The sequence below is a fragment of the Tetrao urogallus genome (genome assembly GCF_951394365.1).
Source record: "Tetrao urogallus genome assembly, chromosome: 20".
Classification (NCBI taxonomy): domain Eukaryota; kingdom Metazoa; phylum Chordata; class Aves; order Galliformes; family Phasianidae; genus Tetrao; species Tetrao urogallus.
In genome coordinates, this window is record NC_136833.1 from 1,209,270 (window position 1) to 1,231,474 (window position 22,205).

General features: G+C 49.7%; 1 protein-coding gene across 1 annotated transcript in view; it reads left to right on the forward strand.

Annotated features, from left to right (window-relative positions):
• Window positions 1–5,925: 5,925 nt before the first annotated feature.
• Window positions 5,926–22,205, forward strand: part of CALN1 (calneuron 1) — a gene marked incomplete at both ends in the record, with an annotated part of 107,998 nt that continues 91,718 nt past the window's right edge. Inside the window, one exon of the mRNA XM_079545031.1 lies at window positions 5,926–6,036. Coding sequence (XP_079401157.1) covers window positions 5,926–6,036 — 111 coding nt within the window. The remainder of the gene's footprint in view (window positions 6,037–22,205) is intronic.

Here is a 22,205-nt window from a genome sequence, read left to right on the forward strand (position 1 = left end):
CTCCAAATCCTCAGCTTACAATTCTTCTGACATCGCCAGTTGCTTTTCCTAAAGGCTGTGAATAATGCACGAATTCATTGTTGGCTAACAGTTATAATTGGACTTTTCTAAATTTTCAAGAGCTTTGAAGTTGCCAACATACTTCCCTGTGGCTCTGTATTTGCACTTCATCAGCTGGGATGCACCCAACCGACCCTACAACTGCTGCCCTGCATCTTAGCGTACAAAGGCAGAAAGGAACAGTAGGGATGCAAGGTCCCATGCCAGAAAACTTCACCACCTCTGGATAGTAGAGAATATTTTCAAGAAGCTTTGCCAGGGCTGATCTCCTTGGGCAACGTTTTGCACCCAGTGTATTTCAAGATGCATTGCTGTGGAAACTACTGCCAGATGGTGATGTCAGGCTGATGTCAGGCAGACCATAGCAAGAGCAGCCTCTCCTCTCCCTGCAGACTTCTGCTGCAGTGTAATTGTCCTGTGGCTGTTGCTGTTCCCATGCAGACAGTGATTTCTTCCAGCCCTGAAACTCCAAAGGGAATTTTCCTTGTGCAGTACTCTCCCAGGAAAGCTTTCGGGAACAGTTCAGGTGAAGAGGAAGAAAGAAGGGTGCGTTTCTGATCCATGTGGTGAGATAAGCATGGGAAAAACATGATGTACTGCCCATGAAAGTTAGAGTGAGGGAACTTTCAGCTGGATGGAGAGGGAAGAGTTATAGGGAGGAGGGGAAAGTGTCTCAGCTACATTAAGGCAAAGCTGATAGTTCTTTGCCAAAATGGTGTCTTTTGGTCTGAAAACATCGTTTTTGGGTTCTCTGATGCTGTTCTCGAATTTGTTGAATTCAGACTGAGGGAAACGGTTCACTTGAATCGTTACTATTATTTTTGCACTAGGTCATTGAAGTCTGCATGGGAATTTCTCTAGGGCCTGAATTGAGGAGCTCAGTAACCCACAGCTCTGGGCTGGGAGCAAAGAAGCCAGCCAGTTTTGCTGGAGATGGCTGAATCAGCTGCAAACCCAGCTGCAGAAGGAGCCTTACTTGTGACCCCACCTCTCCTGGGGCATGTTAGATGCCTTGTGGTTCCTGACCACATAAAGGCTATGACATGCAGTCCCTAGGGTGAGGGATACATGCCAGTTCTGATGATCCAGTGGTGAGTCAGAAGGTGGGCTGTGCTGCCTGGAGCCATCTCTGCACCATCTGAAAGGAGCTCTTGCACCAAGGATTTCTGCTTCCTATTGGAGTTGCCTCCAAGCTTGTGTCACGTCTTTGGGTGGGTTTCCATTCAGTTCTGCTGCTACTTTGCATGTTGTAAACATCTGAATATTGATTTGACATGAAGAAATTCATTTCTTGTCTGTTTTGTTTATGTTTTTGTTCAGACAGGATCTGTGAGGTTTACTCTCTGTCATATTGAGTGTTCAAGCATTTCTTATCATTTGAGCTAGGAAAAGATGAGCTCCTGCTTTCTGATGGCCTGATGCTTAGGCCATGCACTTTGTTGTTCTGATCCAAACCAATGGAGCTCTTAGGTATGGGTCACCTCCTCCCATGGGGAATATCTGAAATTGCAGGGCTCAGAGCTGAACAGCACAACTACCTCATGGGGGAAAAAAGAATCATAGAATGGTTTGGGTTGGAAGGGACCCTTAAGATCATGCAGTTCCAATCCTCTGCTATAGGCAGGGACGTCTCCCACCAGACCAGGTTGCTCACAGCCCTGTCCAACCTGGCCTTGAGTGCTTCCAGAGAGGGGTATCCACAACCTCAACCTCCTCCTATGGCCAGCAATGGTGTCTGGTATTCTTGCCAAACATTCTTGGCGTTTATCAAGTGACTTTGCATTAGTCGCGATCTTTTGTCAGGTTTGCTTTTTCTGTGTTGACTTGAAGCCCCATGAATTTGGGGCTGCAGCAAGCTGAACTTTAACTTCAGGTCCTGCCACTTAATGAGGAGGTCATTTACATCACCCTGTGCTGTCACTGATGTTATGATGGGCTGGAGATGTCAAGGTCTGGGGGGCTTTTTCTCATTGTGTGATGAGGCCTATGAGCTGCAGGTTGTGCATTTCAACAACAGGCATGTACATTTGCCCCAGCCACGTCTTTGCCTTTACCAAGACTATTGCTCTGCCTGAATCCTGTCTGGAAATGCTGCTAGGGAGTATTTAAAGCATTTTCTTTTTCCTGGGCAGAGAGGTATATCCATGGCAGTGTAATTCCAACTTCACCAGAAACAGAGAACTCAAGTTCTGACTGACCTCACTGCTCCTGGTGGCAAGTGCATTTCTTCTGCTTTCCAAGTTAAAGGGTGACACATGCATTAGGGAAAAAGCCCTTGCATCCAAGTCTTTGTACACCCTGGTGTTCTTCTTGAATGCTACTCAACTCCTGATGAATAAAAATGCTTTATCTACCTGAGGGGCAGTGAAAGCATCTTCCTTGCATAGTCACTCTTCCAGTCCACTCTCATACCCGTGAACCTCTTCTCTGCCTCCTCTTGTGGAATGTGCCTTTACTGGAGAGAAAAATTAGATGTGAGGAAAGTCTGGAGATCCAGATGTCCAAGCAGCAGCGCTGCCATCCAAGCTCTGTCCTTCATGGCTTGTAATGAGGAGCCTTGGAGTGGAGCAGAGCCCTGACCCACAGCCAGCCTTTGTACCTGCTCTCACCTCCTTTGCCAAGAGGTGAAGTCTGGAGCAGCTGCTGATGATTTTCATTTTCAGCCTTAGCTTCTGAGCTATAAATAAGCCTGGAAAATAACCACATTTTCTCTGAATTATGTAACAGATGTTAAATTCCCCAAGATGAAGAGGTGTCAGCCTGATGGAAGGAGTGATACGAGGACCTTCTTTTTCCTTTGAGCTGGGCTTTCTTTCTTATTTGAATCTGTGAATTTGGCTATCTACTGCTAGAGGTTGTAAATAAATAAAAGTGAGCATCACCCCACGGTTGTGTCTCAGCCCTGCTGACCCCATCTCTTCCCCATGCATACATGTTTAAGCTTTCCTTGCCTTTCTCCGCCATCAGATTTTGAAGATGGTGCCATCTAAAATGAAGTCCCATTGAAAGAATGTGTTGTGATGAAGAGCTGTTGAGTGAGTCACCACAATCGTGTTGGCAAGGTGGGCTGTGGAGCAGGCCAGATCCTTACGCTTGGCACGAGACAGCAAAAAGCAAAAGAGGAGAGAGAGAAGCTGGAGCCAGGAGCACTGCAGTGCTTGGCCAGCCAGCAGGGCTGGGCTGCAAGTGCTTTCCTTGGTTAAAGCTTTACTGAAGCTTTAACCGCTTCAGTAACACAACTCTGCTCAAGTGGAGACATTTCCATGCTGTGCCCTCATCTGGGCACTGGGAGATGGGCTTAAGGCAAACATAGAGGATGTGGTCTGTGCAAGGAAGGGATCTGAAAGGTTTTTGCCTTGCCTTTTTCTGTTTTCCCCCTTTTTCCTCCTCTATGTGATGGTTAAAAAAATCTTACAATTTTATGAAAGCTTTCGCCTAAGAGGGGCCCTTCGCATCTCTAGTCCAGCACCTGCCCAAAGTTGCAGAAGGCTTTCTCCTGAAGAATGAAGATTCCACTGCCTGTCCAGCTCACATCCCAGGGCAGCTGAGCAAACTATTTTCTTAAGGTTTTTGGTTGGAAAATCCTTTGCTAGCATTTGTTCCTCTTGCTCCTAGTTATTTCCCATTGACTCCCATTGACATGCTCCAGTTGTATCCTACTGATTTGCCGTGGGGCTGATTTGCCATCCACTCTGGTGGCATTTCGTTAATTCTGGAGGACCAATGTGGCCCTGATGATCAAGCCTCATAGTTGGCCATTGCCAGTGCAGCCCAGATATACTGGAAATAGCTGTGAAATGCTCAGGAAAACTTCCACATCCTGAGAGTTGTGCCCACCTCTGTTTGTATGCATGCTCCATCTCATCAATACAGTTTCCTTTTATTTTCCTGTGGATTTTTAGATATTGGATTAGAATTGAGAATTAAAAGCAGTAAAGCTACTCAAAACAGTTTGTTTTAGGTTGTTTTTTTTTGTTTGTTTGTTTGTTTTTTGGATACTTTTTTCTGTTCCTTGCCATATTTTATAACTGGTGTTAATTACTCATTTCTAACCTAAAATGAGCAAGAAGGGGTGAAATCACAGGGTTTTTTCTTTTTTTTTTCTTTTTCTTTTTTTTTATTATTTTGTTATATCCTTTATGGGTGGTGGCTCCTTCCCTAGGATTCCTGCTTTGTGCCTCCTGGTGCCTTCCATTAAGACAGAGCGAAGCTGTCACCAGCTCTGTGTAACAGTGCTGAGTGGTCTCGTGGGAGAGCAATTTATAAATGTGGATTGAAGACATTGGCCCCAAGGGGACCACATTTATGTAGGTGTAGATACACAGCGAGGCCACTAAATCAGTACAGCACTAACAGTGGTGGCTGTGCTCCTACCTGTGACCCGAGGGCTCCTCTCTGTTGGAAGTGATGCTGCTCAGACATTTATTTCTGAGCTCTGGTGTAGCGTTCCCTGTCATCCACCCACTGTAATGACAACTACAAGTGCACTTTAAGAAAGGAAAAAGGAAGATGCAGTGAGCAGGAGACCCAGTCCTGAATGGTTTTGCTATTTCCCCAGTGATCTCTGTAGCTTTGCATTCTATTATTCACTGCTCGTTACTGATTAATGGCCTTTAGTGTCATTGCTTATTTCATTTTCCAACCAATCTGCAAGATCAGCCATTATCTAGGAAAAAAACCCTCTTTCTTTCCGGTGTTAAGTGGTTGACCAGCGGGGTAAGGGTAGGGTTTGTGTTCAAGAATAAGAACAAGATGCTTTGAAAAACTGTCTGGAAACATGCACAGAGAAGAGCCCAGCTATCCTGGGGGTGCTGCAAAGCATAGAGATAAATGAGGTAGTCCAAAAAATATAAGGACTGAAACCAGAGGCCAAGCAGAACCTCCGAGTTAGTAATAACAGTGCTGTAGTGCTACAATAATAACCCACGGCAGAGGTCTGATCTCAGGCCATGCCTCAAAAGTGTGTTGCAAGTGTGCAAGACAAAATGGTAAGTCAATTCTTGCTTCAAGGCACTTAAAAGCTGTGTTACCAGGCAAGTGGGGCCAGCAGCAGATGGGCAGGGGCTGGCATGGAGAGGGGATGCTCAGTGCAGGGCACAGCTGTCAGGAATGTGATCTGGGGAAAGATAAGGAGGGACACATGGTACAGTTTGGGGCACCCCCCTGAGCACTAGGGTTGGCACAGGGAAAGGAATAAAGCACTTTGATTCAGAGGTGTCCCCAGCCTGGTGCAGGGTTGTTGAAGGTGTGGGGTTGATGCCCAATGGGGAGCTGGTGCTCAGCCACGCTGTGGGCATGAGGGGTTCTGGTGGTGCACCCTTGGGTGCAGGAGGGAAAGAGCCAAGTTTCACCCACAGAAGTAGGGAACATGCTTTGCAAAAGCCTTTCCCGTGGCTTTGCTGCAGAACACAATGTGTGCAGTGGGCAGGAGAATCTGAGGGGCATGGTACAGGTTTTGGTGCAGCTGGAGCCAGCCCTGGCTATTGCATCTGCTCCATCCTAACCGCGTGTTTCAAAACGTCTGAGCAAATCACTGCTGCCCCCTGGAAGGGGCAGGGCTGTGTCCCAGAGCCTGCTATTCCCATGGTGCTGAACATTCTCTGCGAAACCAGCTTTTATTTAGAACTGAACATCTGTTCCAGATGTGGTTATTCCCTGCCTGCCCTGCTGCGATCCTGCCATTGTTGTCCCACTCCACAGCGAAAGGCTGGCATGAATTATTGAAAGATGAAGCTTAAATAAATGATAAACCGGTACGGTGCGTGCAGTAAGTTTCTGTCAACTCCTTACAGGGTCGCGCTGCCGGCTGAGCTGAGCCCATGATGAGCTCGTGTGCTCCGCAGGACCTGCGGCCACGTCTGCCCGATGGGGCTGATCGAAGAGCGTGGAGAGGGGCAGCCCCAGCATGACAGCGACCAGGGGGACGAGGAGGAGCCGCGGCAGAGGAGCCAGCAGCCGGAGCTTTCCTCCTGGCAAGTGGTTTTCTTGTCTTGGATCCTTGAGGCGGTGGCTGGGAGGGATGCAGCTCTCAGGGTTGAGCGTTGGGCGCGTGTGATCTGATAGCATAATGGGTCTTGAGCTGAAATCTTGGAGTAAAATCTCATCCCGCGTCTTGTGGTGGAAGCAGCTGTGTCCGAACCCTTGCACATGACTCCGGGTTGAAGCCCATGGAAGGTCTGACCCGGCCAAGCCTCCACGTCGGTCACAGTTGGGAAGTCCAATGGGTTTTCGGAAGCGCGATCATCTTGGAAATTGGATTATTATTATTATTTTTTTTCTTGTATTATTGTTATTTCCTTCTTCACCATGTTGAAAAATGGCTTGACTCATGGCTGCGGGAGGCTGTGGGGATTCGCAGCAGACCATCTGTTTCGGCTGTTAGCAGTCATTAATTCTTTTTCTTATTTTTTGCTGCTTTTGAGATACTTTGGGAAAAAATGTTCTTGATGGCATTGGAGGACTTCAAAGTCACTTATAATTTTTATTTTTTTCCTCGGAGAAACAGTATGCGGTAGATGCAGTAGTTAGGAGAGAACTGCATTTTATATTGGATTTTCTAAATGGGAATTTCTGTCTCTGGTGGACAAACAGGAGCACACGACGTCCTGTTATCTCCTTTCCACCACCCATTCACCTACTACCTGCCTTCCTCCCATACTGCAGTACAGCCACTAATGAAGGCTGGTTTTGGTGGGTGGTTTGTATTTCTTCTTCCTCTTTTTTTTTTTTTTTTTTTCCTGGTTTGATGCCAAAAGCTTTTAATTGACAAAATAAGAACTTTTTTTTTTCCAAACCATTGCGCTTCCAGCATTAAGAACTTGCTGATTCTATCAGCCTTATCCTCTCCAGTTATTCTACCCAGAAACTGGAAGATGACTTAACTCCCTGACAGGTGTTCACAGCTAATGGCTCAGATCTGTGGATGGAGAGCTGGGGCATATGGCATGATACATAATAGAACAAACGAATCCTATTGACACTGTCCACCCTGCAGCTTGAATGCACTTATCCTTGTGCCTTGCTCCTGCTGCAAGCAAGCCCAGTCCATGAGCAGGCTCCTCTTGGAGGTGCTCTTCCCAACCAATGGGCTCTGGGTTGTTGGAGTTGCAGCAAACTGTCACTGTGCTGCTCTGCAAGGACCTGTGGCACGGTGAAAGCTGATCTTGCATGTGTGGTGTGTTGTATGGAAATGTGTGACGGGGAGGTGGTGGCAGCTTCTCCAGAGGATGCTGAGCCCTAACATGAAGCTGGAGCTGAGAGAGAGCTCGGCGTGGGTACGTGTCAGTTCAGGTTGTGTGTCCCCAAAATGATGAGCTGTGCGGTGACATAGGTCTATAGCCAGGACATAGACCTGCTGTGCTGCCTTATGCTGCTTGGAGACTGTGGAACAGAACTTGGGTGTGACACGGGGCGAGGTGACAGCCGGAGTGCCTGGAACGCTTCCAGCCATCCATTAAGGCTGCAGGTTTCAGCAGTACTACAAATGTGCCCTGGAAAATGCTCCAAAGAGCCACTGCGGTCCCTGGGCTGGGGAGGTGGCACCTGTGGGTACCATGGGGATGGGGGATCATCTGCCCCACTGCCTGCTCCAGGGTGGTGAGACCCATATATATCTCCATAGCACAAAGCAAAGAGCCTGTGGTTGTGTCCCTGATGCTGAGCAATGTAGGGTTGTGCTGGGCTGGGATGTTCCCCCATTCACCCTACAAAGGGTGCGGCAGGAGATACTCAGGTTTGATGAAGAAGGAAGGGGAGGATGAGTGTTCCCAGAGCCCACATCAACTATTTGAGCTCTACATGTGACTGCTTTCACTCGTGACCACCTCCTCCTCCTTGCACCAGCCCAGACCTCAGTGTGCCCCAAAATCACTGCCTGTTCCTCAGTGAGAAATAAAGGAAAGAAAAGGGGAAAAAAAAAAACCAACTGTCTTCCCATCAGGAAATTTGCCTGTTAGCACCCCAGCTACAAAAATCTCAATGGAGCTTTTCCCCCCCAAACAAACCCTCGCTGATGGGAAGTCTAAAAATAAGCGCCTTCTCCACAAACAGCTTAAAGATGTTGAAAACGAAAAGCAACAAGGGATGTAGAACGCATGACTCACTAAATTACAGGGCTATCTTTCGAAGAGCAAAACAAAACACAAAGCCCTCCCCACTGAAACTCGCCGGGGCTGAGGCTGTGCGCTCGCAGAGCTGGCGCAGCCACCCTATTGTTGTGGGATGGCAAAGGGCTCGGAGCCCTCATTGCACATTTCCTTCACGCCGTGTGCCAGAGAGCTCTCCGTGTAAATAAGCTACGTGTGAGCAGGCAGCTCCATGGCACGGATGGGAGGTGCTTTTCTCCCACCCCTGGGCATGGCTGTGAGTTTGGGATCCAGAGCGCCTTGCCTTGCTCAGCCATTGGTGTTTGGACTCTCGAGCGGATTTTGGTAGGTGTCATTGTGTTTGTCCACAGCTCCAGTTTGTTGGGATAATGTGATGAAAAGGAGTTCTTGGCTTGTTGGTTTTTTTTTTTGATATGTTGTCTTTTTTTCTCCCCGAAGGTCTCTTCTTGTGGTGTTGCTTTGGTGTTCCAACACTGATGCTTTCTTAGCGTTTGCAGATGAGCTTGAATCAAAATCTTGGCGTTATGAGACAGCAGGAGAGGGATGGATGTGTGCCAAACCTATGCCTACATCTGATGTTTGCAGCCAACCCCAATCTCCCTAATAGGCTGAAATGGAGCCTTGGATGCAGGCAGATGGCAGGGCTGGAGATGTGGCTCTGCCAGAGTCTGGGGCTGCTATCAGTGTGTGCAGTGCCTTCACTCTGCTTGAGGCAGCTATGGGCTGCCCTTCCCACCATCAGCACCTGCACTTGTAGCCATCCTCCTCCTCTGCAACAGCAGGGCTGACTTTTGTGGTCTGATAGTGATAGGACGAGGGGGGATGGCTTTAAACTAAAAGAGAGGAAATTTAGGTCAGATGCGAGGAGGAAGTTCTTCACCCAGAGGCAGCGAGGTGCTGCACTGCTGCACAGAGCTGCAGGTGCCCCATCCCTGAGCTGCCCCAGGGCACAGATGGGGGGCTGGGAGGCACCCAGCCCACGGCAGGGATTGGAACTGGATGGGCGTCGAGCTTCCTTCCAACCCATTCTATGGTTCTATCAGCCCATCACTGCAAGATGCCCCTTCCCTGAGCCCACGGCAGTGTTTGGTTGGCATGCCTCAACCCCAAATGTCCCATTGCTCAGTACACACAAAGCCAAACTGATCAGTGCATCCACTGTGTGCTTTAGCAGGTGCGCCAAGGCTGCACGCAGCCGTCGTAAATCCTCACCCAGCAAGGACTTAACCGAGATGCCTAGTTCTGAAATGCACTAATTAAACTTCAGAATAAACCACCCTGGGCACAAGCGCCGCAAATAAAAAGTAAAAATACTAGTTTCTCCTGGGATAATTAACCATCATTAAAACATGAAAATCCAGGCTGGGGAGCAATTGTGCGCCTTCCACAAAGCGTTTAATCAGAAATAATGGGCTGAAATTAAGCAATACGAAAAATTGGGCTGAAAGGTAAGAAATGGAGCCCACCTGTGAGAGCTGACAGACCACACGGTGCTCTCCAGCCTTCTTCAGGGAGCAGCCAAATGTGAATTTCTGGGGACACATACAACCGGAGTGGACCAAACTCCCCACACAGTGCTGTTGGAAATAATTGCAGCCCTCCTCACTTCAACGGCCATCATAGATCTTCCGTAGTTTTAATTTTGGTGGATCATCCCTAGCTGAGCACTGCCATTTTGTTTCAACAGAGGATTTTCTCATCTCTGGGACCTCTGAGTTTGACCCTGCAGCCTTACCTCTAGATGTAGTGGCTATTCTCAGATGCCAGCCTCTCTGGGAATCATTCGCTGGCTTGCCCTGCCTCCCCATGGCACTGCACTCGTGGCTGCCATTCTCACTGCACGCTCTGCGCTCACCCACTGCTTCCCTTGATCTCAAGTCAGGAATCCAAACTGAAACCAAAGCCCTTTGGCTTTGCTGAGTATCTCCTTGTGAGCTGGGAGGTGCCCACCTACAATGGGCCCAGCAGGGGCAGGACAGCTTGGAAGCAAATTGCACCCAACCGTACCCACTTGTCAGTAGGGCGCTGGCTCAGCACGAGTGGTGATGAGAAGCACCGGCCCCCACGCAGGTCCCTGGCACCCACCTGTCCTCCCTGACTGCTTCTTCAGCACACTGCTTTGTCTCTCTTGTATTATATAATATCTTATATTGTGTATTATTATATAATATGTCACCCAGAGGGTGGTGAGGCACTGGAACAGGCTGCCCAAGGAGGCTGTGGATGCCCCATCCCTGCAGGCATTCAAGGCCAGGCTGGATGTGGCTCTGGGCAGCCTGGTCTGCTGGTTGGTGACCCTGCACACAGCAGGGGGTTGGGATTGGATGAGCACCTATGGTCCTTTTCAACCCAGGCCATTCTATGATTCTATGGTCTACACAATACTATATTATATATCATGATTCCAAGAGAGCAGTACAGCCATTTCTTTCATGGAGCACCACCCCATGGGTCCTGAGGATGTGTTCCTACAATGGGGTCTGGCATGGTCTGTTCTGTGTTTTCCCAAAGACAAAGAGAGCAGGGCTGGAGGCTGGTCCTATTTTCACAGAGCCAGGTTTGGAGACATTCTGGGTATGTTTAGGGTTTAATGAGAGCATGGTCCTTTAACAATTTTTAATAATAAATACAGAACCCTGATGGATTTTCCAGCTACTGTACTCAGCTGTGAAATTTGGAACCTTTTTGGCTAATGTCTTCCAGAACTGCAGGGAAGGAAATTAGCTGAAGGCAGGGAATAACAAGGGGCTTTGCCCCCGCTTCATGCATGTAAGCAGCCTGTCTGGAGCTCTGAGCATTGCTCATGAAGTGCATTTGTGGATCACGAGAAAATGAGAAGGGAAAAGGGCGCAAAGAGGGTGATCCAGGTCATGCCCCAATGGAATATTCTGCGAGCAGGGAGTGGGATGCAGGAGTCCTGTGCTGGAGCAGGGCAGCTGCTGGAGCACGAGGGGTTGAGCACCGATGGAGGTGGTGTATCTTGTTGGCATGGAGAGCAAACACAGCAACAAGCCCTCTGCCCACGCTTCTTGGGCTGGTGGTCACGTTCCTTCCGATGGTGACATCCCGAATGGGGAACATCGTGGCTGAAAGAAAGGAGGCGGGGATGTGAGTGAGATGCCTTTGAGCTGCAGAGCTGGTGCTTGTCCTGCTGCCCCTCGGGTTCAGTGCTGGTGTGGCTGTGGGAGCGAGCTGTTTCCTGCTCCCAGCAAAGGCAGTTCTGAGCATTTGGTTTCCAGTGGAGACCCTTCTGCTGGCAGCTAATCCCCCCATCTGCATGTATTTGGCTCGAGCTGTCTTGAGCTGAACTGTACCTCACCAGTGTCTGCCTTTCTCTGTCACTGCACTCCAGTGGACTTGTTGGTATCAGGCAGAGATCCAAAGGGTGCATGCATGGGCTTCTCGTACATCCAGAGATGGGAGCAGAGAGCCAGGCGAGCATCTGCAGGTGAGGGCAGGATGGGAAAGCTTTTCTGGCTGCTTTGCGGTGGCTCCTGGAGCTCAAAGGTGAGGCTCAGCAGCCAGAAGAGGAGCAGACCTTTGAGGTGCATTTGTTGTGCTGTTGCAGAACAGTCAGGAGCTGAGGCTGCCTGAGTTGGTGTGCAGCTCTGCTCCTCAGCATCAAGCTGGGGGTCGGGTGGATGCGCAGGCTGGGATGTGGTGCAGGGTGGCACAGCATCACAGGAGGCACACGTGGATGTGGCTTCATTGCTGTTTCATGGAATCGTTGGGCTGGAAGAAACCTTAAAGCCCATCCATTTCTAACCACTGTTATGGGCAGGGACGCCTCCCATCATTTCAGGGTACCCAGAGCCCACCCAGCCCAGCCTCGAGCACCTCCAAGGACGGAGGCACCCACCATACCTCGGGGCAAGAGCCTCCCCTCATTTTCCCAAAAAGACCAGGCAGCATCATACACCTCTCACAACCGAAAAAAAAAACAAAAACAAAACAAAAAACAAACCAAAAAAAACCATAAACCAAACCAAACAAAAGAGACCCGCAGAGCTCAGGGAGAGCAGCCAACTTTCCGAGTCCACCACCAGCGACCCTCAGATGGGCCAACGCACCCGCAGAAGGAGGAGGCCGGAGCGAGCGGAGCCCGGCCCCCTCTTTTCCCCCGGGGGTGGGCGGCTGGGCTGCTCGGCGGCGGCGGCGGCGGCGGCGAGGAAGGGGTTAGCGGGGGCCCTGCCGCAAGGTGGGCCGCGACGGAGGGTGGGCCCCGGGCGGGCGCTGTGCCGCCGCCCTGCCCGGGGGCTGCCGGGGAGCGCGGCGCGGCGCGGCGGGGCTGTGCGCTGCGCGCGGGGCTGCGGGGCCATGGGGCGCTGAGCCGCAGCGCTGCCCGCCGCGCCGCCCCGCTCTCCTCCGCTCCTCGCATCACTCACCATCGTTAGATACGTTGAATTTTTTTTTTTTCCCCCATTTTTTTTCCTTTTTTCTTTTTCTTTTTTTTTTTTTTTTGTTCTTTTTCGTCGCTTTTTTTTTTCCCTCCCCCTTTTTTCTTTTCCTTTTTTTTCCTTTTTTCCCCCATTTTCCTTCCCCCTCTTTTTTTCCATTTCCCCCTTTTCTCCTCCCTCCCCCTTCCCCCCCCCCCCCTTTCTCCCTATTTTCCCTTTCTCCCATTTTCCCCCCATCTCCCCCTTTTTCCCTCCTCCCCCTTATCCCATTTTCCCCTTTTTACTCTTTCTCCCTTCCCCTCCCTTTCCCCCCTCCTTTTCCCCTTTTCCCTGTTTCCCCCTTTCTCCCATTTTCCCCTTTCCCCCTCTTTTTCCCTCTTTCCTCCTTTTCTCCCTCCTTCCACTCCTTTCCCCCTCCTTTATCCCTTACCCCCTTCCTTTATCCCCTTCCATCCTTTTCCCTTTCCCCCCATTTTTTTTCCCCTTTCCCTCTTTGCCTTTTTACATTATTTCTCCACCGCCTCAACCTCCCTCACCGCCCAGTTCTCTGCCTCCTCCCGCACCCCCCCCCCCCCTCCCTACCTCTCCTTTTTCATAACTCGGCCAGGAGCGATCTGGAGGGGGGGTCCGAGGAGCCAAGCAAACCTGTAGCGGCGGAGCCAGCTGGTGGAGAGGTGAGTCCGGGCCAGGGGGGCTCCAACGATGGGGATGGAGGGTTCCGTGCACCCCCTGGGGGCACCCAGTGCTCAGTGTGACACCGACCTGTTGGACCCCCCCCCCCCCCCCCCCGAAGGCAGCGAGATGCTGCGGGTGCCTCCTCTCCCTGCTCGGCGCTGTGGTTCGGGTGTTGCGGTGGTTTTGGTTTTATTTTTTCCCCCCTGGCTGCGGGCACGCGAGTTGCCATGGAGCGGTGTGGCAGCGGTGTGCTGCCTCCGAGCCCCTCTCTTTAATTTGGAGGCCCTCTCCCCGCTGGGAACGCGGTGATGCAATAGGGTACCGCTGCGGTGTGCCCTGCTCCGTGGAGTTAGGTAAGAGTGGAGATCCCTGAGCACAGGGAGCATCCGCCGATGGAGCAGTCGGATCTGAATGAGTGTCAGAATCGATGAACGCGTGTGATATGCAGTGGGGAACTTGGCCCTAAGCACTGTCTGACACCGCCGTCGGAGGACTCCCAAAAAGAATCTGGTCTCCTAGAATTGGTTTTTGATGCATTCAGCCTCGTCGTATGGCAGAGATAACTCCCACTGCCAGATTTAATGTATGGTTTGCAGTGATTGCTGCCTGCTGTACCCACCTGAAGGGATGCGCCCAGGAAGGCTGAGCGCTTTGTGGTGTCCTGAGCGTGAGCTGTGTGCTCACCCACCCTCAGCTCACACCTCATCCACCCACCCAGTTGCACTGTTTGCACATAGCAGCTCCCCCTGAGCACCCTGAGAGCTCCACAATGCTCTGGTGGCTCCGGAGATGGTTGGGATGGAGATGGGCTCTGAGAGAGAGTGATGATGGATGGGGCTGTGATGTTTGGAGGAGAGGTGCAGGGCTGCTCGCTGGGTACCACTCTGTCCTCCTCGCTGTGTGGGAAATGGAATTTCCCCATTGTTCAGCTGTGCAGTAGCTGCACGAGGCTGTGATTGGCAAAGCGCTGGATCGCCCAGGTTGCTCGCATCACGTAGGCAGCTGCCACTGAAATGACACACTTGATTGAAGGCCAAAAGCACCATATACGTAACTGCCTGTGATTAAGCTCCATATGATGCCTCGGAGCGAGTAAAAAACCCCTCCTTCGCCTCGTCTTATTTGCAACAAGAACACCGTTGCAGGGATATCGTTTGGGTCACGCCGTGGGTTTGGGGACAGTTTGGTTTGGTTTTGGGGTCGGGTTTTTTGGGTTGCTCTTTTTCTTCTGCTTATGGCTGTGGAATTTGGTGACCTGAAGCTATCCGGCAGCTGCTTGGTGCCCCATGAGAGCCCTCTGCCATAGGTGTGCCGGTGGCTGGGGATATCACTGTGACCAGGTAAGGGCTCCCATTGCCATCCTTTTCTTACCTAGGGATATCCCAGCTGGCTGATAAGGACATGGAGAGGGTCTTTGCCCCTTTCCCCACTGGCATGCATGTGTGGTGCTGTGGCTGTTTCTGCCAAGAAGCTTTATTTGGGTGTTCCTGTATGAAGCCAGGAGTTGGACTCGATGACCCTTACAAGTCCCTTCCAATTCAGGATGTTCCATGTTTTTTTTCACTTTTTGGAGTCATTGCAGGTCCTTTCCCATTTGCTCAGAGCACACACTGTACCTGTAGATAAATCCCCCCATGTGGCACTTGTGGCTGAGCCCTGGGATGTGCCTGGGAGGGCTCTGTCCCTCAGGAGATGTGCTCTCTGGGCACCTCCTGCCTGCTGGGGCAGTGCCAAGGCAGAGCTCAGTCCTGCAAACTGCTGGCTTGCATCAATGTGCAGAACCACTTTTAGAGCATCTCCTTGCTGCCCGGTCTGGCAGAAAGAAAAAAAAAAGACAAGCAGACCAACCATCCAAACCCAGCAAAACTTACAGGAATCACCTGTACCCATGCCAATTTAGAGAACATCTTTTTCCCATCTCGGCTGCACCTTCTCTCGCTGTACTCACGCCCTGACTTCATGATCAGGCAGTTTCTACCCGGCCATGACGTGCTGGTGTATTATGCTGATGCAGCTTATTCCCACCATATCATGATGTATGGATATCTGTCGACACAGATGAGTGTACAAACAACGTTTCTGTGGCCGCTTGTCCTGGCTTTCCTTCCCAGCCCTGCCTGGTACACGCAGTGCCAGGTCCCGTGCGTCTCATGCAGCCTCCAGGAAGCAGTCCTCTGTAAGTTATCATGCCATGCAAGCCCTTGCATTTTATTTTACTCCAAATGACCTAATTCCTAAGCCAAATGGTTGTCTGGCTGATAATGAGATGATCGTACCGTGCATGTTTTATCATCCAGGGTTATTACAAGCTGAGCTGAATACCCGGTGAGAAACAACGTGTGTTAGCAATACCAGTAAACATCATTTTAGTTGATTGGTGCACATATAACTTTATTGATTCGGCACGAAATATGGCAGGCAATCTATTAGGGGATGTAAAGAGAAGCAGGCAGAGCCTTTTTGGAGTATGTTGGGGATACAGAATGGCTTTGGGAGCGTTCATTTTAACCAGGTGGATCGCTAAGGCAAACCAAAGTGATTTGTATGGCTCCTGTAAACAGTGCCATGTCAGTTTTACTCAGCTTTGTGCCGTCTGCAGCTGTAGATCTATCAGTGCTTTGCAGGCCTGGGAAGATATTTCGTTGTATTTTTAATGTAGAAAGTGTAAGCAACAAAAGTGCATGCATAGGGCATTATGCAATAGTGCTTGGGCTGTCATGGAAGGAGGGCAATAGAAACAAACTGGCTTCACAGGTCTGCTTTTAATTAGAGGCAGCCTACTTTGATAAAAGCACAAAAACCTGAAAATGTTTCTCCGATGGAAGGCGTTTAATTAGAGCCACAGCGTGGATTTCGTCTGTTGAACCTGGAGTCCATGGGTAGGGCGTGGGAAATGCATAGCAATCGGGTGGGCGGCTCTAAAAAGTGCCCTTTTGTTCCTTATGCTTAATACCTGCCTGTGGAGGCTCAGGGGTGTAAGTCTATATATGTTTTTGCAGCCTGCTAAAAGCAAACCGTAACGTCTGCGCTGTGTGCTGTGATGTCTGCTCTCAGCTGAGCAGCACAGACCTCCCTTTGCTGTACAGCACCACTGGGGGCTTCACCCTGCGCAGGGCTTTGGATGCTGTGCTGTGACCCATGGCTGTGATGGGGACACGTGCGTGCAAACAGTTTCCTTGGGGTCTTCGTTCACGTAAAGCAATAATGTGAGGGAGCCCAGGAGGCAGGGAGCTGCTCGGTTGCATCCTTTGCAGGGTGGGATAGCAGAGGGAACGGACACCCCTGACATCCCACTCCCATTTGGCTTAATTCCTTCCTAACCCAAATTGTCTTTGCGTGTCTACTTGCCTGCAGCCCGGGGCCTGATTCTGCCAAGGGGTCAGTAGGGCAGAGCCCTGTGGAAGTTAATGAGGCTCTGGGATTGATCCGGTTTAATGAGGTTTTCTTCATTCTCCTCTGTTTGCAGGACTGTTTGCGTAGGTACTGGGATCACAGCAGAGGGTTAGCCAGTCCTGCAAAGCTGTAGGCAAACAGTTAAGCAAATTGCCCTTTGCTCAAGCGAGCGCTGCTGATGCTTGCAGCCTATCCCAGCAAATAGGATAGGATAGGATAGGATAGGGTAGGATAGGGTAGGGTAGGGTAGGGTAGGGTAGGGTAGGGTAGGGTAGGGTAGGATAGAACAGAACAGAACAGAACAGAATAGATTGAGTTGGAGGGGACCCTTACTGGTCATCTAGTCCAACTCCCCTGCGATGAACAGGGACACCCACAGCTCCATCAGGTGCTCAGAAGATGAAGGTTTGGGGAGTTTTGCCATCACCCCCCCTGCTTGCTGCAGCCCCCAGAGGGATTTGTGTATTGCATATTTGTGTAGCTCATTTGAAAGGGTGTGGGGACCTGTCCAAATAAAAGATGCTACCAAAAATGTCGCAGCGCTGTGTTCTTTGGGATGTGTTTCTACATTCGTTGTTAAGGTACTCAGTTCTGACTCCCTTTAAAACCTGCAGTTGAAGAAAAATGCCCTCTCTGCACTCTTTTTTTCTGCGTATTGGCGACCTCTTCTTCAGCAGTGGTTCCCCATGGAGAGCTGTCAGGCGTTATGCAGATGAGATTCCAAACAATTGATCATTCCTGCCAGGTAGTGGGGCTGGGAGCAGGCAGCTCCAGAGCAAATCCCAGGGAAAACAAGAAAATGACGTCTCCGTAACTGTTTTCAATTATTCAGTCTCAGTGGTTCTCCTTATGTTTCAAGAAGGAACACGCAAATCTCTCTGGGTCTAGCTTGTTTACAGAGCGCTCGTGGGTTTAAAATACGACCAGCCTTGGATTTCTGTTGTACATTCCCTTCAAATAAATACTGACATAAAAAGAAGGATGCTGTAATTTGTGCCACCCCAAGAGCAAAATCCCGCGCTCCAGCAGGAAATAATCATTTTGGTTTCTTGGAACAGCTTCGCTCTGATCTTCCAAAGACCGGTAGCCCAAAAAGAAGGAAGCACAGACTTCCTCGAGGCTGCTGAGCTGCTCTCTGGTGGGGTCTGGTGCCTTTGAATGGAGGTCTTGGAGGATGAGGTGCTCAGGTTTGGTCTCTCTTCCCATGAGCAGCCAAGCAGCGCTGTGGTTGTTTTCAAACGAATGGCCCTGGGTGCTTGGGGTGGAGAAGTGCTCGGATTGAGTCGTGGTTTGAAACTTCTGCTGTGATCCACCTCGAGTTTTAGTGGAATTGTGGCAGTGTTATGATTACCCTCACCGCTTTAATTACTTTCTGTCTCATTCATATATGTTGATGGCTCCCATTCTCGTAGCTTAAAGGAAACTTCCTGTAGGAACCAGCAGCCAGTGCTGTTAAAAATGAGCCCTCACCAGATGTCCAAAGCCTTCTTTAAAGAAGAAGCCTGGCATAGGCCGCATTTATTAGGAGTAATTAATTGTCCTATTAAAAAACCTAAATGTTTTGGCATTTCATTAATAATACATAAGCAACCAACAGGCTATTTGTAGTGTGTTACTTTGTTAAAGCTGCTGTAAAAATTGTCATTATTGATATATTTCATGTTTATAATTACTCATCTGTGACGCACTCGGTCTGTTATGAATAATCCATTGTATATTGTTTTCTCAAATAGGCTGCTTGCTCAGCGTGCTGGGAGTGCCAGCAATTGCTTCTAATAATGTCTTCATGTCTGATTTATGCGTGTGAAATTAGCGCAGCTGGACATGAGCAAGGGAACAGAAGCACACTCAGAGAGCTGTCCTCGGGACACTGATAGGCAAACACCCGACGGTTGGAAGTGGAGAAAGTCATAAAGTCAACAACGGTTGGGTTGGAAGGGACCTTAAAGATTGTCCTGTCCCTGTCCCAAGCCCTGCTGTGGGCTGGGAGCCTCCACCAGCTCAGGCTGCCCATGGTCCATCCGTGGCCTTGGGCGCCTCCAGGGATGGAGACATCAGGTTGCATCCCTGCATACCTCCAGCTCGGAGCTCAGGAGCTCACACTTGGCTAACGCGTGTCTTCCAGCGAGACATCTGCTCCTGTCTGGGAGACAGCAGTGTGTCACTTGGCCTGGTGCTTCGTTCCAACCGTTAATCACCGTCACCATTAAAAACCCTTGCTTAATTTCCAATTTGCATCTTTATAGCCTCAGCTTCCCACCGTGGAAGTCTTTCTCCTTTAGATTTTAAAGCTTTTTAGTAGCCTGCGTTTTCTTCCTCTCATAAACTCTGATCGTGTCCATAAAGAGACTTTTTGTCTTTTTGGCAGCCTGATGCACACTACGGGGTCCTGCCCTCCTGTAGAGGAGCTGCCCCTATAAAAGGGGGCACAGCAGTGGTGAAGCTCCATTCCCAAATCCCATCTTAATTTTTAGAGGGTGGGAGGTGGGAAGATGAAGAAATTATATTTCATTGCTGGTTTTTCTTTTGCTTTCTCATGTCAGCTCAGAAGCTTTCAATCAATAGGGTGAGAGGGAGCAGCCTCAAGTTGCACCAAGGGGGAAGCTGAGGTTGGTTATTAGGAAAAGTTTCTTCTCTGAAAGAGGGGTGGTGCAGTGGCACAGCTGCCCAGGGAGTGGTGGGGTCTTTGTCCCTGGAGGTGTTCCAGAGCCATAGAGATGTGGCATTGAGGGATGTGGTGATGGGTATGGAAGGGGTGGGTTGGGGTTGGACTTGGGGATCTTCAGAGGTCTTTTCCAAACTTAATGATTCTGTGATGCTGTGAAAGACAACTTTGGTTTGTATGAAATTTGGACTGACCTCCATCCCTGGGGCAGAAACAGCAGAAAGTAGAAGAAGGAAACCAGAGGGCTTGGGATTGCTGGTTGGGGGATGAGTTTGGGGACCAAGAAGAGCTTGTGAGAATGGGTGGAGTGCGGGTGAGTTGGGTGTGGTGGCAGCTTTAAGCCTCTTTCAGAATAGAAAGGCATCTCTGTACCGTTGGCTGTGATGTGCCTGCCCTGGGGATGGAGCTGTCAGGTCCCTGCAGCCCTCGCTTCCCAGTGAATTAAGCTGAGGATCACCCAGAGCCATAGTTAAAAAATAACAAACAGCGGCTGTGATTTAAACCTGTCCCGTTGTGTTCTCACATGTTCAGCATTCAGAGAGGAGCATGTATCATTTTTTTACTCAACCCAGCATCTGCAGCTCTTCCTTCCTGCAGGATTCAAAGGCAGCAGTGTGGTTTCAGTTGTTTAGCAATGTGATGTCTTCTAAAGTGACCTTCCTCGTCTTCCTAATTGTCAGATTTCCTAGAGAAGGTGGGGAATAAAGCCGCTCAGAGCCATCTGAAGTGCTTTGTAGTCCTCCGTCCTGGAAGTTGGTGGCTTGCAAAGTGCCTCTTTGCACTGCATCCTTTAGGCTTGTCACTCAGCCCTTGTTTTCTTCATTTCAGAGGACTTTTGCCCACAGTTACATCCTTAAATGCTGAAAGTGGTCTGAGCTTTGTAAAGTCCTTTTACTCCTTGATTACCAGGGGGAAGTTCATTGCTGGTATCCCCTCCAGCAAGGCGGAAATCTCAATTACCTTGATTATTATCCCAAAGAGGGAAGTGTTTTTAGGCTAATACCAATAGATAACCCCATCCAGCACAAGTGCCATACATCGTGTGATAAGAGCTGGGGAACGTGGGGCTAAGGCAGCCCTGCTCCCAGGAAGTGGGATTATTCCTGTTTGCAAGAAGTAAAAACAGAACCCTTTCAGAGGAAGCTTTGGGGCTCATTTGCACTCACAGCCCAATGACTTTGCATTACAGACCAGAGGAAATTTGGCTTCCCAAGCTGGCCTGGTGTGAGTATGGCTCTGTGCAGGGGAATTTCGTGTCTTTCTCTTCCTGCTGTTTAAATACAGCCCTAAAGTACCTTTCCATGTGGTCTGGGGGGTTTGGCTTTATTGGTATCAATAGCCAGAAAATACAAACTTCCTCAAAGGCTCTCCTCCCTGGGAGCCTCTATTTTAGGGCTTTCTTTGGAGGTTCCTTAAGCAGCAGACCTTATTTTTCTCAATCCCAAGGCGCCTTTCTGAGACCCACTCACATCGATTTTGCAGCTACAGAAAAGCCATCTGCCTGAGCAAACTTTTCCTTCCCAGGTCTTCTTACACACCTGAGTTGAGACTGATTAAATAAGACGTCTGCATTCCTCCGCGGAGCTTAAATCCCCAGAGCCCCTTCCCTGCATCCTCTGAGCTCCTCCCCATGCTCAAATGAGACCCTTTGGGTCTTTCCTTTGGTAGGTTGGGCTCATCATGCGTTGGACTGAGTGATTTAGTGCTCTTCCTAGCAGCAGGATGTTGCCACAGCCACATGTCTGCAGCAAAACGTTTGACTTGCTTTCCCTTAAGTGTGTTGGTCGTGAGCAGATGTGTGGATGTAGTCGAGCTCCATCGCTCCTGGCTGCAACCCTCAGCTGCTCTCTGCTTGGGGAGAGGTGAGGGAGTCCTCTGTGGTCTGCGGGGCAGAGCAGAGCACAGAAGCAATCAGGCTCTGTGGATGTGTCCCCTGAATGGGATGTTGTGCCTGGAACACGAAGGATCAAACTGCCCAGGGATTGCCCAGATGATACGTAGCATTCTGCTCTTCCCTTCAGATCTATGTGGAAAGCGTATGTTGTTACACAGCCCGTCTGGAAAGGTAACATTCAGCTCTGGGGAAAAGGACAGAATTGTTTGGAAGTCACCACTCTCGCTACCTTAGGTGTTGTCACGTTGCTTGGTGCAGGGAGAAGCATCTTTAATGCCATTTCTTCATTTGATGACTCTTTAAAGACTTTTAGAGTGGAGCTGGAGGGCTTACGGGTACGGTTAGGTCACCCTATCATCTAATTGCTTCCTGGATTTTCTATACAGTCCCTTATTTTTTATCTCTAAGAATCACAGGGTGGCTTAGATGGAACAGGACCTTAAAGATCATCCAGTTCCAACCCTCTGCTGTGGGTGGGTTGCCAACCTCTAAGTAACTTACACTATTGCACGGCGTGCGTCCTCTTTCCATGCCTGTGTGTTTTCCATTCCATCATCTTCAACTCTTTGCTCAACTTCAGCCAGGTTTATGGTGGAGTTTTTACTACTTTCTCACCAGTGCCCTTTCTGCCTGCTCCATATAACTTCTTCATACTGGTGGCTGTGAGACCAGCGGGCATCCAGGATAGGGACCTGTTAGTCCAGGTGTCTTACCTCCAGATGGGCAGCAGCCAGCATCCTCCACATTATAGCTAGAGAAAGTAAATGCATGGTCCAGGCCAGGAAGTGCAAGTGATGTTGAGTGTTACTTGCCTGGGGCCACAAAACCAGGATCAACCCTTGGGCATCATTCTGTGCTGCACGTAAGAAGAGGTGGATAAGAGATTAGCAAGAAATCTTTTCCAAATTGCTAACTACCAAGGGACATCCAAGATCAATACAAATTGATCCTGATTCCATCTCGTTCACTGATGCTTAAGCTAAACCTTCCTGTTTAGTTGTGGTGTGGATTTTCAA